Source organism: Anser anser (genome assembly GCF_964211835.1).
Source record: "Anser anser genome assembly, contig: HAP1_SCAFFOLD_745, whole genome shotgun sequence".
NCBI classification, from domain to species: domain Eukaryota; kingdom Metazoa; phylum Chordata; class Aves; order Anseriformes; family Anatidae; genus Anser; species Anser anser.
In genome coordinates this window covers 1-17,810 of record NW_028153885.1, presented here as the reverse complement: position 1 = coordinate 17,810, position 17,810 = coordinate 1, and the positions used below count along the sequence as shown (strand labels likewise).

Here is a 17,810-nt window from a genome sequence, read left to right as displayed (position 1 = left end):
GAAGGCGAAAGCCCGCGGAGACTTCCAGAAGCTGCGGGAGAAGCAGCAGCTGGAGGAGGACCTGCGGGGCTACATGGACTGGATCACCCAGGCCGAGGACCTCGAGGGGGACGAGGACGAGCACGAGAAGCACCGTGGGTTTTTTTTGGGGGGGGGGACCCCTCGCGGGGACACCCCCACCTCCCAACCCCCCTGCCCCCCCAAATCCCGCAGGTCTGACCACCGAGGAGCTGATGGGGAAGCGGAAGCCTCGCCTCAAGTGGCTGCGGCACGCCAGCCACTCCACCGACACCCACGGTAACGCCCCCCCACCAAAATTGGGGCGTGTCCCCCCCCCCCCTTTTTCCCCCATCTGAGGGGTCCCCAGCCCCCCCCCGACCTTGTGTCCCCCCCCCACCCCCTCCAGCCAGCCTCCCCGGCAGCGAGACGACGTCGGTCAACACCGAGACGGCCGGCGAGGAGGAGGCGCAGCCGAACGCCTGCGACCGCTGCCTGTGAGCACTGAAATGGGGCCCCGGGCCCCCCCCAAGACCCCTGCAGCCCCCCAGGGTGCTCTTCACCCCCCCTGTGTCCCCCCCCAGTGCTTCCTGTAGCCCCCCAGATCCCCATAGCCCCGCTGGGACCCCAGGTTGCCCCCGGGATGCCCTACAGCCCCTGTATTCCCCCTGGGGCCCCCTTAGCTCCTTAGAGTTCCCCCCAGGACCCCAAAACTGACTCTGGGACCCCCATAACTCCTTCTAGTTCCCCCCAGGACCCCAAACCTGACTCTAGGATCCCCCCAGCTCCTTATAGTTCCACCCAGGACCCCAAAACCGATCCTGGGACCCCCGTAACTCCTTCTAGTTCCCCCAGGACCCCAAACCTGACCCTAGGATCCCCCAGCTCCTTATAGTTCCACCCCAGACCCCAAAACTGATCCTGGCACCCCCCCCAGCTCCTTATAGTTCCCCCTAGGACCCAGAACTGACCCTTGGACCCCCCCAGACTCCTTATAGATCCCCCCCAGACCCCAAAACTGACCTTTGGACCCCTGATGAGACACACCCTCTGCGATCTCCTGTGCCCTCCCCGAACCCTGTTTTTGGGGTAACTTGATGCTTTCATTTATTATTTATTTATTTATTTATTTATTTAATTAATTTATTTATTTCCTCCTCCCAGGGCAAAATTACCAAGAACAAAATTCTGGTGAGTGGCGAAACGGGGACTGGGGGGGAGGGGGGGGGGGCCCGACACCGCCCTGCTTCCCCCATAACGCCCTGCGTCGCCCCCAAATCCTCTCTACCCCCCAAAAATCCCATCTCTCCCCCCAACCCCCCCCCCACCCCCCCAAGGCGTCGCCTGCGCCGCCTGAACCGCGTGCTGCGCCGGCGCTGCCGCGGGGCGGTGAAGTCAGTGTCCTTCTACTGGACGGTGCTGCTGCTCGTCTTCCTCAACACCCTCACCATCGCCTCCGAGCACCATGGGCAGCCCCGTGGCTCACCGAGACGCAAGGTCGGCGGGGCGGGGGGGTCCCAACCCCTCCCAACCCCTCCCAACCCCCCCCAACCGCACCCCCGCGGGTTTTGGGGCGTTATCCCCCCACCCCGGTCTCGATTTCACCCCTGCAGCCTACGCCAACAAGGCGCTGCTCTCGCTGTTCGCCGCCGAGATGGTGCTGAAGCTCTACGCCCTGGGGCCCTCGTGCTACTTCGCCAGCTTCTTCAACCGCTTCGACTGCTTCGTGGTGTGCGGCGGCGTGCTGGAGACGGCGCTGGTGGAGCGCGGCGCCATGGAGCCCCTGGGCATCTCCGTCCTGCGCTGCGTGCGCCTGCTGCGCGTCTTCAAGGTCACCAGGTGCGGGGACGGCGGCGCTGGGGACACCGGCGGTGTTGGGGACACCGGGGGTGGCACGGAGCCACTCGTCAGCCCCCCAGGGTGTCTGGTTGGTGGCACGGGGACGACACGGTGATGGGGACGGGGGTGACACGGGGTTGGGGACATCGGGGGTGACGCAGCCACCTGTCACCGCCATGAATTACTTGGTGGCACGGGGACGACGCGGTGACGACGACGACAACGGAGACAGGACCCCGCCGGGTGGCGCGCGGCGGGGCTTGCCGCCAGGAGGGGGTACGTAGGGGAGCCTGCCCCAGTGCTCCCAGTGCTCCCAGTGCCCCCCCCCCCCCGCCCCCTGCAGGCACTGGGCGTCGCTGAGCAACCTGGTGGGCTCGCTGCTGAACTCGATGAAGTCCATCGCCTCGCTGCTGCTGCTGCTCTTCCTCTTCATCATCATCTTCGCCCTGCTGGGCATGCAGCTCTTCGGCGGCCGCTTCAGCTTCGACGAGACCCAGACCAAGCGCAGCACCTTCGACACCTTCCCCCAGGCCCTGCTCACCGTCTTCCAGGTGCCCCCAAAAGCAGCGAGGGGACCCCCAAAAAACACCGGGGGGAACCCGCAAGCCAGAGGGAGACCCCCCCCAAAAAAAACATGAGGGGGAACCCCAAAATCCGGGGGGGGATCCCAAAAAACGTGGGGGAGAACATAAAAACATCGGGGAGACCCCAAAGACATGGAGGGATCCCCGAACCATGAAGGGAGACCCCAAAAATTTGGGGGAGACCCCAAAACCATTGGGGGGGAGACCCCAAAACTATGGGGGGATCCCAAAACCACGTGGGGAGACCCCAAACCGTAGGGAGCCCCAAAACGTGGCGGGGGATCCCCCCGTTGCGATCCTGCGGGGACGTGCATCCTCCCACCCTGATCAGGGAGGACTGGGAGGTGGTGGTATGCGGGGAGGGGGCGTACTGGGAGCACTGGGACGGGCTGGGGAGGGGGGATGCTGAAGTTTGGGGTCCCCCCCTCCCTTTTCCCCCAGATCCTGACGGGGGAGGACTGGAACGCGGTGATGTACGACGGGATCATGGCCTACGGCGGCCCCGTCTTCCCCGGGATGCTCGTCTGCATCTACTTCGTCATCCTCTTCATCTGCGGGAACTGTGCGTGGGCACTGGGAGCACTGGGAGCACTGGGAGGGGGGCGCCGGGGAACCGGGAGGGACTGGGAAGGGGGCGCTGGGGAACTGGGGAGGGACTGGGGATGGTCCTGGGGAGCTGGCACAGGAGGCAACAAGCAGGGAATGGGAACCGAACGGCGCGGGGACACGGAGGGGGCTGGAAACACCCACTGGGGGGATACTGGGAGGCGCTGGGGGGATACTGGGAGCACTGGTTAACCCCTTCCTCCCCGCAGACATCCTCCTCAACGTCTTCCTGGCCATCGCGGTCGATAACCTGGCGGACGGTGACAACATCAACTCGGGGGCCGAGGGCAAGAAGTGAGCCGGGGGGGGGCGTCCTGGGGGGGGGGGACAGACGGACACGGGGGGGGGACAGACAGACATGGGGGGGGCACCAGCGTCCCCTGGCTGAGCCCCCTCTGCTTGTCCCCCCCCCCCCCCCCCCCCAGGGACAAGGCCGGGGAGGCCGTCGCGGGGAGCCAGGACGTGAGCGTGAAGGTGAGCGCGAGCGGGTTTGCACGGCCCGACACGTGTGTGCGCGCCTCTTGCACACTCAGCCCCCCCCCTTCCCCCCCCCCGCCCCCCCAGGTTGAAGGGGAGCAGCAGGAGGAGGAGGAGGAAGAGGAGGGGAGCGAGGAAGGTGAGGCCGGGACCCCCCTGGGGGGGCAGCGGAGCCCCCCCCCCCCCTCCTGTGACACCGGGGTCCCTGCAGGCGACGAGGAGGCTGGGGGGGAGCGGGACAGCCTGGGGGGGGGCGCGGCTGGAGGGCCTGGAAGAGCCCCCCAAGAACAAGGTGGCGCCGATCCCCGAGGGCAGCGCCTTCTTCCTGCTGGGCAGCACCAACCCGTGAGGCTGGGGGCAACTGGGAGCACTGGGGGCAAACTGGGGGGGGAGCTGGGGGTGAGAAATACAAACTGGGGAGGGTGGGGGGACAGACTTTGGGGGGGGATACTGGGAATAGGACAAACTTTGGGGGGGATACTGGGAATACTGGGATTGGGGGATGCAAATGGGCGACTGGGGACACAAATGGGGGGAATGGGGACACAAACTGGGGGGACTGGGAGCACTGGGACAGCAGGGCTGGGGATGCTGGGGGCGCTGGGACTGGGGGGTGATTCCCTGTGGAGACCGGGGACGCTCTGGGAGAAACTGGAGGGAACTAGGACTAACTGGGAGCGCTGGGGGAGGGCGTCCCGGACAGCGGGCTGAGGGAGAACTGGGAGGAACTGGGAGCACTGGGAGGTGCTGACGCGTGCTCGGCACAGGTTGCGGGTGCGGTGCCACGCCCTCATCCACCACCACGTCTTCACCAACCTCATCCTCGTCTTCATCATCCTCAGCAGCGTCTCGCTGGCCGCCGAGGACCCCGTGCGCGCCCACTCGCCGCAACCACGTGGGCTACTGGGCAGACTGGGGGGGACTGGGAGGAGCTGGGAGGAACTGGGATAAACGGAGCGGGATGGGGGGGTGGGGGCTCCATCACCCCACGGCCGCCTGGGACCCACGCGCCCCACTGGTGGGGGCAGAAATGGGGGGAAGTGGGGGGGGATTTGGGGGGGTCCCTGGGGGTGTTTGGGGTGGGGGTCCTGGGGGGGGGTCACCCCGTTTTCCCCCCTCCCCCCCCCCACAGATCCTGGGCTACTTCGACTACGCCTTCACCTCCATCTTCACCGTGGAGATCCTGCTCAAGGTATTGGGGGGGGTGGGGTGTTTTTTTTGGGGGGGGTCCTGGGGTTTTTGGGGTCCCTGGGGTTGGGGGGGGTCCTCAGGGGCTGGGGGGGGGCCTCCCCGGTGCTCACCGCCCCCCCCCCCCCCCAGATGACGGCCTTCGGCGCCTTCCTGCACAAGGGCTCCTTCTGCCGCAACTGGTTCAACCTCCTCGACCTGCTGGTGGTCGGCGTCTCCCTCGTCTCTTTCGGCATCCAGTGAGCACTGGGGGCACTGGGAGCACTGGGAGGGGCACTGGGAGCCCCGGGAGGGGCACTGGGAGGGGCACTGGGAGGGACATTGGGAGCAGTGGGAATGCAGCTGGAGGCACGGAGAGTGTCAGTGCTGCTGGGGGCACTGGGAGCCACTGGGAGTGCCTCTGGGAGCACTGGGAGCGCCCCTGGGGGCACTGGGAGCACTGGGAGCGCCCCTGGGGACACGGGTGTCCCCCGCCACCCGCGGCAGCTCCAGCGCCATCTCGGTGGTGAAGATCCTGCGCGTGCTGCGCGTCCTGCGGCCCCTGCGAGCCATCAACCGCGCCAAGGGCCTCAAGGTGCGGCGCCGGGAGGGACTGGGGGGGGGGGGTACACCCTTACTGGTGCCACTGGGAGCACCGGGATCCCCAGCACGCGGCGCGGGGCGTGCCTGGGGCGGTGGGCAGCGGTGGCGTGCTGGGGGGACTGGGAGAAGGGGGTGTCCCCAGCGTCCTGGTGTCCCCAGCACCCGGTGTCACAGTGTCCCCGTGTCCCCGACACCCATGCCCTGGTGTCCCCCACACCCATGCCACGATGTCCCTTTGTCCCCAATGTCCTGGTGTCCCCGACACCCGGTGTCACAGTGTCCTGGTGTCCCTGACACCCATGTCATGCTGTCCCCATGTCCCCAATGCCCTGGTGTCCCCAGAGTCCTGGTGTCCCCAGCACCCGGTGTCACAGTGTCCCCGTGTCCCCAGCACCCATGCCATGATGTCCCCATGTCCCCAATGCCCTGGTGTCCCCCATATCCATGTCACGCTGTCCCTGTGTCCCCAACACCCATGCCATGATGTCCCCGTGTCCCCAACGCCCTGGTGTCCCCAACACCCCCGTCACGCTGTCCCCGTGTCCCCGCCGCCCCCGTCACGCTGTCCCTGCGCCCCCAGCACCCATGCCATGCTGTCCCCGTGTCCCCAATGCCCTGGTGTCCCCCACTCCCATGTCACACTGTCCCTGTGTCCCCAACACCCATGCCACGACGTCCCCATGTCCCCAACGCCCTGGTGTCCCCAACACCCATGCCATGATGTCCCCAAGTCCCCAGTGCCCTGATGTCCCCAACACCCATGCCACGACGTCCCCGTGTCCCCAATGTCCTGGTGTCCCCAGCACCCATGCCATGCTGTCCCCGTGTCCCCAATGCCCTGGTGTCCCCCACTCCCATGTCACACTGTCCCAGTGTCCCCAACACCCATGCCACGACGTCCCCATGTCCCCAACGCCCTGGTGTCCCCAACACCCATGCCATGATGTCCCCAAGTCCCCAGTGCCCTGATGTCCCCAACACCCATGCCACAACATCCCCGTGTCCCCAATGTCCTGGTGTCCCCAGCACCCATGCCATGATGTCCCCATGTCCCCAACGCCCCGGTGTCCCCCATACCTGTGCCACGCTGTCCCCGTGTCCCCGCCGCCCCCGTCACGCTGTCCCCGCGCCCCCAGCACGTGGTGCAGTGCGTCTTCGTGGCCATCCGCACCATCGGCAACATCATGATCGTCACCACGCTGCTGCAGTTCATGTTCGCCTGCATCGGGGTGCAGCTCTTCAAGGTGGGCGCCCCCCCAAGGGGGCCGGGACCCCCCCCCCAAAGGCGCCGGGACCCCCCCCAAAGGGGTTGGGACCCCCCCCAAAGGGTCGGGACCCCCCCCGAGGGGCCAGGACCCCCCCAAAGGGGCCAAGGACCCCCACGGCCCCTCTGATCCCCGTTTCCCCCAGGGCAAGTTCTACAGCTGCACCGACGAGGCCAAGCACACGCCTGGGGAGTGCAAGTGGGTCCTGCCCCCCCCCCCCCCATGGCCCTGAGTGTGAGTGTGAGTGTGAGCGTGAGTGTGAGTGTAGGCTGGGTGTGCGAGCATGGGGCGCGAGGACGGGCTGAGTAAGCGGCGAGTTGAGCGGAGCGCTGAGTGGGGACAGAGTGTTGGTTGTGAGCGGAGGCTGAGTGTGAGTGGGGTGTCTGAGTGTGAGTGCAGGCTGCGAGGGGGCTGCGTGTGGCTTGTGAGTGTGCTTGGAGTGTGAGTGGAGCGGCTGAGGGCAGGCTGGGAGTGTGGTTGTGAGTGTGGTTGGAGCGTGCGGCTTAGGTGGGTCCAGGCTAAGTGTAGAAGCTGCGAGCTGAGGGTGAGTGTAGGTGTGAGTGCAGGCTGAGTGTGAGTGCAGGTTGTGAGTGTGCACTATGAACCAAGAGTGAGTGTGACGGGTGAGTGGAGTGGGCGAATGTAGGTTGTGGAGTGAGTGTAGGCTGAGGAAGTGTGAGCGCAGGCAGGGTACGAGTGGAGTGTAGGCTGAGTGTGAGTGTGGGCAGGGTACGAGTGGAGTGTAGGCTGAGTGTGAGTGCCGGCTGTGAGTGTAGTGGAAGTGTGGGTGAACGAAATGCGGGTGGCTGATTAGGTTTGGAGTGCGGGCTGTGAGTGCGAGTGCGAGTGTAGGGTGTGAGTGTGCAGTATGAACTGTGAGTATGGCTGGAGTGCGAGTGTGAGTGGAGGGGGCGAACGCAGAGCGTGAGTGTGGGCTGAAAAAGTGAGTGTGAGCGTGGTTGGAGCGTACGCGTGCAAACTGAGTGTCCTCTGAGTGTGAACATAGAGTGGGGAGTGTGGGCTGAGTGTGAGTGTGAGTGTGGGCTGAGTGTGGGCTGAGTGTGAGTGTGGGCTGAGTGTGAGTGTGAGTGTGAGTGTGGTCTGAGCGGGATCCCAGCCCAGCGCGTGCGCAGGGTGCGTGACGGCAGCGGGGCCGCCCGTGGGGGCGCATCGCGTTGCCCCCGCGCGCCCCCTCCCCCAGCCGCCGGGCGCGTTCCCGCTGCGCGAGGCCGGGGCCGTGCCCCCCCCGCGGTGTCCCCCCCCCCGCACCGTGTCCCCCCCCCCCCGCAGGGGCACCTTCCTGGTGTACAAGGACGGGGACGTGTCGCACCCCTCGGTGCGCGAGCGCCTGTGGCACAACAGCGACTTCAACTTCGACAACGTGCTGGCGGGGATGATGGCGCTCTTCACCGTCTCCACCTTCGAGGGGTGGCCCGCGTGAGTGGCCCCCCCCCCCCCCCCCCCCCCCGCGGCGCTGGCACCCCGATAGGGCGCCGGCACCCCACTCTGGGGCCCCAGGGGGCCGGCACCCCCACCCTGCACCCACGTGGCGCTGACGCCCCAACGTGCGCCTCCTTGGCGTGGGACACCCCAAATTCTTACCCCCCTGGGGCACTGACGCCCCGAGGTGCACCTTTAGGGCACTGACGCCCCGAGGTGCACCCTACGGGAGGCACTGACACCCCCAAGGTGCACCTTTAGGGCGCTGACGCCCCGATGTGCCCCCCCCGTAGGGTGCTGACACCCCAACACCCTTCTGGTTTGACACCCCAATGTCCATCTCCCCTGGGTGCTGACACCCCAACCTTCACCTCTAGGGTGCTGACACCCCAATGTGACCCCCCCATAGGGTGCTGACACCCCCCCCAACCTGCACGCATAGGGTGCTGACACCCCAATGTACCCCCTGAAGGGTGCTGACACCCCAATGTACCCCCCCCATAAGGTGTTGACACCCCAATGTCCACCTCCCCTGGGTGCTGACACCCCAACCTTCCTGCCCCATAGGGTGCTGACACCCCGACCTGCACCCATAGGGTGCTGACACCCCAATGTGCCCCCCCCCCCCCGATAGGGTGCTGACACCCCGACCTGCACCCATAGGGTGCTGACACCCCCATGTGCCCCCCCCATAGGGTGCTGACACCCCAACCTTCACCTTTAGGGTGCTGACAGCCCAATGTACCCCCTGAAGGGTGCTGACACCCCAATGTACCCCCCCCAAAAGGTGCTGACACCCCAATGTCCACCTCCCCTGGGTGCTGACACCCCAACCTTCCTGCCCCATAGGGTGCTGACACCCCGACCTGCACCCATAGGGTGCTGACACCCCCATGTGCCCCCCCATAGGGTGCTGACACCCCAACCTTCACCTTTAGGGTGCTGACAGCCCAATGTACCCCCTGAAGGGTGCTGACACCCCAATGTACCCCCCCCATAAGGTGCTGACACCCCATTGTCCACCTCCCCTGGGTGCTGACACCCCCAACCTTCCTGCCCCATAGGGTGCTGACACCCCAACCTGCACCTTTGGGGTCCTGACACCCCAATGTGCCCCCCATAGGGTGCTGACACCCCAACCTTCACCTTTAGGGCACTGACACCCCAATGTACCCCCCCCCAAATAGGGTGCTGACACCCCAACCTCCCCCCCCCATAGGGTGCTGACACCCCCAACCTTCACCTTTAGGGTCCTGACACCCCAATGTGCCCCCCCATAGGGTGCTGACGCCCCAGCCTGCACCCATAGGGCGCTGACAGCCACCCCATCGGGGCGCTGACCCCCCCAACCCCTTTCCCGCCCCCCCCCAGGCTGCTGTACAAGGCCATCGACGCCAACGCGGAGGACCAGGGCCCCATCTACAACTACCGGGTGGAGATCTCCATCTTCTTCATCGTCTACATCATCGTCATCGCCTTCTTCATGATGAACATCTTCGTCGGCTTCGTCATCATCACCTTCCGCGCCCAGGGCGAGAGCGAGTACCGCAACTGTGAGCTGGACAAGAACCAGGTGCGTGGGGCCCCCCCCGCGGTGCCTTGCGGCCCCCCCCGCGGTGCCGGTGGGTGCGTATTTGCGTCCTGCCCCCCCCCGGCAGCGGCAGTGCGTGGAGTACGCGCTGAAGGCGCAGCCGCTGCGGCGCTACATCCCCAAGAACCGCAGCCAGTACCGCGTCTGGGCCATGGTCAACTCCACCGCCTTCGAGTACATCATGTTCGTCCTCATCCTCCTCAACACCATCGCCCTGGCCGTGCAGGTTCGGGGCCGGGGGGGGCAGGGGGGGGCATTTTGGGGTCGGCGGGGGCATTTTGGGGTCCGTGGGGGGCGCTGAGGGGGCGTCAAGGGAGTATGGGGGTAGTTAAAGCGTGCCGGGGGGCAGTTAGAGAGTGCTCGGGGGGCAGTTGGGAGCCTGGGGGGGTGGGGGGGGGCTTCTAAATGGCCCCGGGGTAATTAAGAAATGCTACTGGGGCAAGTTAATGCACCCCTGGGGGCGGGGGGGGCGGGGTAGGGGGAATGGGGGGGCAGTAAAATGTCCCAAGGGGTCGGTAAGGGATGACAAAGGGGTGAGCGGGGGCCTTAGGGACCGTTAAAGCACACCTGGGGGGGGCAGATTGGGACCCTGAAGGGTTTTAAATGACCTGGGGGTAATTAAGAGATGCTAGAGGGGCAATTAGGGCCCCTGGGGGCAGTTAAAAGACCCGTGGGGGGGCTGTTAGGGCCCCTAGAAGGAGACTGGGGGCAGTTAAAGGTCATGGGGGGGGTTGTAAGGGAATGGCAGGGGCAATTGAGGCTCCTGGGGCAGTTAAAGCACCCCTGGGGGGCTCAAAAGGACCATGGGGGGGCTTTTAAATGGCCCGGGGGGGGCTTTTAAATGGCCCAAGGGGGGCAGTTATGGCCACTACAGGGGCAATGAGTGCCCCGGGGGGGGGGGGCAGTTAAAGCAACCTGGGGGGGCTGTTAGAGCACCCCAGGGTGTCAATTGGGTGTTCTGGGGGTGCCTTTAGCGTTCTGGGAGGGGCATTTAGGTGCTGGAGGGGGCATTTAAGGGTTGGGGGGGTGTTTAGGGTTGCGGGGGGGTGGGGGGCAATTAAAGTGCCCCCCCCCCCAGCACTACGAGCAGTCAAAGCCGTTCAACTACGTGATGGACCTGCTCAACATGGTGTTCACCGGGCTCTTCACCGTCGAGATGCTGCTCAAGATCATCGCCTTCAAGCCCCGCGTAGGCTCACGGGGGGGTTACAACAAATCTGGGGGGGGTCTCATGGTGGGGGGGGGGCGTTTTTGGGGTGTCCCCCCCCCCCCACGCTCACCTCCCCCCAGCACTATTTCTGCGACGCTTGGAACACCTTCGACGCCCTCATTGTGGTGGGCAGCGTGGTGGACATCGCGGTCACCGAGGTCAACGTGAGTCACCCCCGCCTCTTCTTTATGGGGTGGGGGGGGGTCCCCAAAACTTTGCGGGGGGGGTCCGCTGGTGTTTGGGACCCCCCCCCCCCACCGTGTCCGTGTCCTCGCGTCCATCTCCATCCGTCTGTCCGCCATCTCCATCCGTCTCCACCCGCGCCGTGCGTGCCTGCAACAGAACGGGGGGCACGTCGGTGAGGTAGGGGGCGTCCGTCCCCCCCATCTAAGTATGTGGGGGGGGGGATTTGGGGAGTGGGGGGGCTCTGAGGGGGGGTCTCCTCACCCCCCCCCGTGCCCCCCACCCCTCGCAGAGCTCGGAGGACAGCTCCCGCATCTCCATCACCTTCTTCCGCCTCTTCCGCGTCATGCGCCTGGTGAAGCTGCTCTCCAAGGGCGAGGGCATCCGCACGCTGCTCTGGACCTTCGTCAAATCCTTCCAGGTTCGGGGGGTGGGGGGGGACACGGGGACAAAACGCGGGCACCGCTGGGGGGCCGCACACTGTGGGGGGGGGCCACGGGACACCAGGGAACCCCCCCCGTTGTCCCCTACCGCCACGCTGGTGCCGCACCCCGCAGGCGCTGCCCTACGTCGCCCTGCTCATCGCCATGATCTTCTTCATCTACGCCGTCATCGGCATGCAGGTGAGGCGCGCGTGCGAGGCGCGCGTGCGAGGGGCGCGTGCGAGGGGCGCGTGCGAGGGGCGGGGGGGGCAGGGGGGTCCCTCAGGAACCCCCCCCCCCTGCCCCTTCTCGTCCCCCAAGACCTTCGGGAAGGTGGCGCTGCAGGACGGGACCCAGATCAACCGCAACAACAACTTCCAGACCTTCCCCCAGGCCGTGCTGCTGCTCTTCAGGTGCGGCTCCGGGGTCCCCTATGGGTCCTACAGGGTGCCCTATAGGGTGCCCAGGGTCTTTTGGGGTCCCTGTGGTGTCGGGGGGGGGGCGAGGGGGGCGCCGCACGGTTCCTGTAGGATCCCTGTGGTGTTTAAGTGGCCCGGCAGGGGCGTGGGAAGGGTCCCTGTGGGGGGTGTGTGGGGGTTCCTATGGCTTCTGGGGGTTCCTATAGGGTCCCGGTGGGGTTTGGAGGTCCCTGTAGTGGCCGTACAGCATCTCTATAGGGTCTGGGTGTCACTGCATGGTTCCTATAGAGCCTTTATGGGGTCTGGGGGTCACCGCATGGTTCCTAAAGGGTCCTAGCGGAGCCCGGGGACCACCCTAGGGTCACTGCGAGTCTTCGTAGGGTCCCCACCAAGTCCTTATAGGGTCCGCGGGGCTGCGTGGAGAGTACCTACACGGTCCCTATGGGGTCTGTGCCCGCCTGCGGGTTTGCTATGGGGGTACAGGGGGCTCCTGTGGGGTCCGCGCGTCCCTGCAGGGTTCTCACGGGGACCCTCTGTGGGGTCCTGGAGTCCCTGCGGGGTCCCCACCAGCTCCCTACGGGGTCCGCGGGTCACCCCAGCCCACCTATAGGGGCATCCTGGTGGGGGTAGGGGTTATGGGGGGGGGGTCCGGAGGGGCCCTATAGGCGCCAGCCGGGCGTGCGGGGCGCAGGTGCGCCACGGGGGAGGCGTGGCAGGAGATCATGCTGGCCAGCCTGCCCGGCAAGCGCTGCGACCCCGAGTCGGACGCGGGGCCCGGCGAGGAGTTCACCTGCGGCAGCAACTTCGCCATCGTCTACTTCATCAGCTTCTTCATGCTCTGCGCCTTCCTGGTGAGCCCCGCGGCGCTGCCCCACGGCGCGGCACAGCCCCACGGCGCTGCCCTGCCCCACGGTGCTGCCCCACGGCGCTGCCCCGCCCCACCCGAAACACCACGCAGCTCTGGTGCGACACCCCCCAGCCCTACAGCAAGAAGCGCACGCTGCGGCAAGAAACCCCATAACCAGCCCCATAGCGAGCCCCTCAGCCCCACGGCAAACCCCCCAGCCCCATGGCGAGCCCCCCAGCCCCACGGCGAGCCCCCCCCCCAGCCCCACGGCAAGCCCCCCCAGCCCCACGACGAGCCCCCCCCTCCCCAGATCATCAACCTCTTCGTGGCGGTCATCATGGACAACTTCGACTACCTGACGCGCGACTGGTCCATCCTCGGCCCCCACCACCTCGACGAGTTCAAGCGCATCTGGTCCGAGTACGACCCCGCCGCCAGGTCTGGCACCGTCACACCCCCCCCCCCATAACACTGTGACCCCCCCTCGTCACCCTCACCCCCCCCAACTTGTCACCGTCACCCCCCCCACCCGCCCCCGGCCGCAGGGGTCGCATCAAGCACCTGGACGTGGTGACGTTGCTGCGCCGGATCCAGCCCCCCCTGGGCTTCGGGAAGCTCTGCCCCCACCGCGTGGCCTGCAAGGTGCTCGGGTGCACCGTGATGGGGGGGGGGGGCGCCCCCTGCTCCCCCCCACCCCGTTTACCCGTTGTCTGGCCCCCCCCGCAGCGCCTGGTGGCCATGAACATGCCGCTCAACTCGGACGGCACCGTCACCTTCAACGCCACCCTCTTCGCCCTCGTCCGCACCTCCCTCAAGATCAAGACGGAAGGTTTGGGGCCGGGGGGGGGGTGACATTGAGCTGGGGGGGGGGGGTGACAGGAAGGTGGGGACACCCCCTTCCCATTCCCTGCTGTCCTGCGTGTCCCCCCCCCCAAAAAAAAAGGGAACCTGGACGTGGCCAACAAGGAGCTGCGGGCCGTCATCAAGAAGATCTGGAAGAGGACCAAGCCCAAGCTGCTGGACGAGGTCATCCCCCCGCCGGAGGGTGAGCGCCCCCCGTCCCCCCCCAATTTGGGGACACTTTTAGGGTGGGGGGGGCCACTCCTGGTGTCCCTGACCCCCCCCCCGTATCCCCCCCCCCCAGAGGAGGAGGTGACGGTGGGGAAGTTCTACGCCACCTTCCTGATCCAGGACTACTTCCGCAAGTTCCGGCGGCGGAAGGAGCGGGGGATGCTCGGCCCCAGCGCCGGCCCCAGCAACGAGCGCGCCCTGCAGGTGGGTCGGGACCCCCCCCGCCCCCAAAAAACGATGGGGTGGGGGCGGCCGTCGTGCCCTCCCCCCCCCCCCTTATTTTTGCCCACCCCCCCCTCCCCCAGGCCGGGCTGCAGACGCTGCAGGCGCTGGGCCCCGAGATGCGGCGGGCGCTGAGCTGCGACCTGGAGGGGGACGAGGGCCCCGCGGGCACCCCGGAGGAGCAGCTGACCTACGCCGTAAGCCCCGCCCCCCTCGGCCACGCCCTCGCAGGCCACGCCCCCCAGCGGACACACCCTCATAGGCCACGCCCACCCCTCCGCCCGCAGCCCCCTGAGGCCCTGTATGGCTCCGCCCCCAGCCCCCCCGGGCTGGCCGAGTCCCCGAAGGCCGCCAGCCCCGTCCCCACCGAGGGGGAGGACCCCGCGCCCCTGCCCCACCTCGTCACCCACCGCCGTGGCGGCAGGTAGGGGGGGGGCACCCAAAAAGGGGGGGGGGGGGGGCGGACGGACGGACGGACAGGGGGCGACCCTAAATGGGGCGAGGGCACCCTAAAGGGGGCACCCTAAGGGTTGTGTGGGGCACCCTAAGGGGTTGGGAGCACCCTAAAGAGGTATGAGGGAAACCTAAAGGGTGGGGGGGCACCCTAAGGGGTTGGGAGCACCCTGAAGGGTGGGCAGGGTGGGGGGGGACCCTAAAGGGGTATGGGGGCAACCTAGAGGGGTACGGGGGGGGCACGCTAAAGGGGTTGGGAGCACCCTAAAGACGTGGAGGGCACCCTAAGAGGTATGGGGGAAACCTAACGGGGTGGGGGGGGCACCCTAAGGGGTGGGGGAGCACCCTGAAGGGGCTGGGAGCACCCTGAAGGGTGTGGGAGCACCCTCAGGGGTGGGGGAGCACCCTCAGGGGTGGGGGGGGGACTCTGGGGGCACCGTAGCACCCCCATGGGGATGGAGGAGAGGGGGGGGCGGGGGGGGGGGACACAAACCCCCCACTCCCTCAACCCCCCACGTGCAGGCGGCGCTCGGCTGGGGAGCGCGGCCCCCACCCCGTTGCTGGGGGGCAGGAGGAGGCAGCGCCCCTCGAGGACGGGGAGGAGCCGGAGGACGGCGGCCGCGAGGACGACACCGAGGGCCCGGCCGCCCGCCACCGCTGGGCTGGGGACAGGTACGGGGGGGGGTAAAACCCTGTGGGGGGGGGCACAGCCCCTATAACCCCCCCCGCCCCCCCACCGGCCCCCTAACGCCTTCTTGTCCCCCCTCCGCAGGCGGCTGGGACCCTCGGCCATCCCCCGCTGGGCCGGGGGGGCCTCGCGGGGGGGCTCGCTGCCGCTGCCCCCCCGCCACTTCGCCCTGCACAACGGGGCGCTGGAGGGGCAGCAGCTCAAGAGGCGCCGGCTCCTGCCCCCCACCCCCGCAGGTAGGGGGCGGGGCTTCTGGGGACCCCCCCCCTTCAAATACACCTTGGGGGGGCTTTGGGGAAAGGGGGGGTACTCACCGAGCCCCCCCCCAAAGGCCGGAAGCCGTCCTTCACCATCCAGTGCCTGCGGCGCCAGGGGAGCTGCGAGGACGAGCCCATCCCCGGCACCTACAACCCCTCGGGCCCCCCCGGCCCCGCGAGGCCCCAGGTACCGCGTGTGACACGCGTGTGACACGCGCGTCACCCCCACGTGCGTGTCCCTGCCCCCTCGAATGACGTGTGTGTGTGCCCCCGTCCCCCCCCCAGGGCTACGGCAGCTCCGAAACCTGGCGCCTGGGGGGCTCCTCGCACGCCTGGGCCGCCGCCGCCCCCGCGGCCACGTCCTCTACGCCCCTCTCATCCTCGTGGACGGGGGGGCGGCGGCGGCGGGGGGGGCCGGCGGCAGCCTCCCCCCGCTCTCCCGCTGGATTTTAGGGGAACGCGGCCCCCAGGGCCCCCTCCGCTTGCCGCTGGGCCGCGGCTCCGCCGACAGCCTCGTGGAGGCCGTGAGTCCCCCCCACTCCTCCTCATCCTCCTCCCCGCGTCCTCTCCGCAGCGGGATTTAACGAGGAGTTTAACGGGGTGTCCCCCCCCCCCAAAAAAAAAAAAATAATAATAATAATCCCACAGGTACTCATCTCGGAGGGGTTGGGGCTGTTCGCCCGCGACCCCAAATTCGTGGCGGTGGCCAAGCGGGAGATCGCCGACGCCTGCGAGCTGACGATGGACGAGATGGAGAGCGCCGCCGCCGACCTGCTCACGCGCCGCCGCCGCACGCCGCCGCCGCCCGGCCCCGTCTACAGCGACGAGGAACCGCTGCGGCCGCCGGCCGAGGAGGAGCTGGCCGACGAGATGGCTTGTGTGGGGGGGCCCTAAATTTGGGGGGGGGGTGGGGTTAAAAATTGGAGGGGGGGGTACAGAGAAAATTAGGAGTATTTCAAAAATCGGGGGGGGGTAACTCGCAAATGGTGGGGTATGCCAAAGGATAGGGTCAGGGCAAAAATGGGGGGCATGGCAAAAAAGGGGGGGCATGGCAAAAAAGGGGGGGCATGGCAAAAAAGGGGGGGCATGGCAATAAAGGGGGGGCATGGCAAAAAAGGGGGGGCATGGCAAAAAAGGGGGGGCATGGCAAAAAAGGGGGGCACGTCATAAGTGTGGGGGGGGGACGGGTGTCTGAGGAATGGGGGGGGGGGCATGGCAAAAATTTGGGTGATTTCAAAAATGAGGGGGTATCCGGCAAAGGGTGGGGTATGAGTAAGAATAAGGTCGATTTATAAAACGGGGGGGGGCACCTCATAAATTGGGGGGGCATGGAAAAAAAAGGGGGACACTTCGTAAATGGGGGGGCATGGCAAAAAAAAATTGGGGGCACCTCATAAATGGGGGCCACCTCATAAATGGGGGGGGCATCCTAAAAAAAAGGGGTCTCCCTTCTGAAGGGGGGGGGGTTAACCTCAAAAAATGGGGGTTACCTCAAAATTTGGGGTCAGCTAAAGAATGGGGGGGGGTCTTGCCAAAAAAAAGGGGGGGGTACTCCAAAAAGTCGGGGGTCACCTTCTGAAATAGGGGGCGGGGCCAAAAGGGGGAGAAATTACCTCAGAATAAGAGGAGGAGAATAATCCGTAAAGGGGAAGGGATTAACGCATAAAAAGGGGGATTTCACCTCAAAAAAACGCGAGTTACCTGCAAAAAGGGGGGGGGTAACCTCAATAAAGGGAGGGTCAGCTCAGTCACGGGGGGTTTAAAATGGAAAAAAAAAAAAAAAGTGACGTTACCTCAGAAAAATAGTGGGGAGAACGGATTTTTTTTTTTTTTTAAATAATCATAGAAAAGAGGTGTTTTAATTGAAAAAAACAAGGGTTTTTACCTCAGATTTTTTTTTAAATCTTAGAGAAAAGGGAGTTACGAGTAAAAAAGTGAGTTTTAGCTTAAAAACGAGGCGGTTTTACCTCAGAAAATGTAGAGTTTTACATGAAAAAAAGCTTTTTTTAAACCTCAAGTGTTATTTCATCTCATTAACGAGAGGTTTTTACCTCAAAAAAGGGGGTAGGCTACCCCAGAAAGGTAAGGGAGGTTAGCCCCAAAATGGGGAGGGGGTGGGTGTTAACCTCAAAAAAAAAGGTCGTTTTACCTCACGGGGTGACTTTTACCTCAAGAACCGAAGAATTTACCTCAGAAACGGGGAATTTTACCTCAGGAAAGGCGGCGGGGCGCCTCAGGGCGGGGGGGGTGGTAACCTCAAAAAAAAGGGGGAGTTTTACCTCAGGAAAAGGCGGCTCTACCTCAGAAAAGGTTTTTTTAAACCTCGGACAGGGGTTTTTTAACCTCAGAAGAGGAGATTTTACCTCAAAAAAAAAAAAAAAGTATTTTTTTTTACTCAAAAACGACGCTTTTCCCCACACGGAGCCACCTCTCACCGCCGCCTCGCGCCGCCGCCGCCACCTGCCCCTC

The 17,810-nt window shown here is 65.8% G+C and overlaps 2 protein-coding genes across 2 annotated transcripts; both read left to right on the top strand.

Moving 5' to 3' along the window:
• Positions 1 to 6: 6 nt before the first annotated feature.
• On the top strand, positions 7 to 1,354 carry LOC310891224 (voltage-dependent L-type calcium channel subunit alpha-1F-like; the record flags this gene model as incomplete). Its single annotated transcript, XM_083853501.1, has 5 exons — positions 7 to 134; positions 214 to 297; positions 407 to 495; positions 1,162 to 1,195; positions 1,335 to 1,354. The coding sequence occupies exons 1-5, from the start codon at positions 74 to 76 to the stop codon at positions 1,352 to 1,354; spliced, it is 288 nt and encodes a 95-aa protein (XP_083709627.1). The 5' UTR covers positions 7 to 73.
• Positions 1,355 to 1,363: 9 nt separating this feature from the next.
• On the top strand, positions 1,364 to 16,236 carry LOC310891223 (voltage-dependent L-type calcium channel subunit alpha-1F-like). The gene is given in 38 exon segments (XM_083853500.1): positions 1,364 to 1,494; positions 1,611 to 1,836; positions 2,180 to 2,387; positions 2,862 to 2,982; positions 3,236 to 3,320; positions 3,452 to 3,500; positions 3,591 to 3,642; positions 3,715 to 3,749; positions 3,751 to 3,848; positions 4,271 to 4,390; positions 4,392 to 4,398; positions 4,636 to 4,695; positions 4,824 to 4,930; positions 5,178 to 5,265; positions 6,410 to 6,517; positions 6,684 to 6,736; positions 7,829 to 7,975; positions 9,350 to 9,551; positions 9,637 to 9,795; positions 10,648 to 10,764; positions 10,767 to 10,943; positions 11,255 to 11,383; positions 11,520 to 11,585; positions 11,706 to 11,797; positions 12,495 to 12,654; positions 12,961 to 13,088; positions 13,196 to 13,292; positions 13,377 to 13,479; positions 13,594 to 13,695; positions 13,795 to 13,925; positions 14,027 to 14,140; positions 14,231 to 14,367; positions 14,919 to 15,068; positions 15,169 to 15,320; positions 15,416 to 15,528; positions 15,627 to 15,684; positions 15,687 to 15,865; positions 15,990 to 16,236. Coding segments are annotated over 37 exon segments (4,335 nt in total). The 5' UTR covers positions 1,364 to 1,494; positions 1,611 to 1,651; the 3' UTR covers position 16,236.
• The last annotated feature ends 1,574 nt before the right edge of the window (positions 16,237 to 17,810 follow it).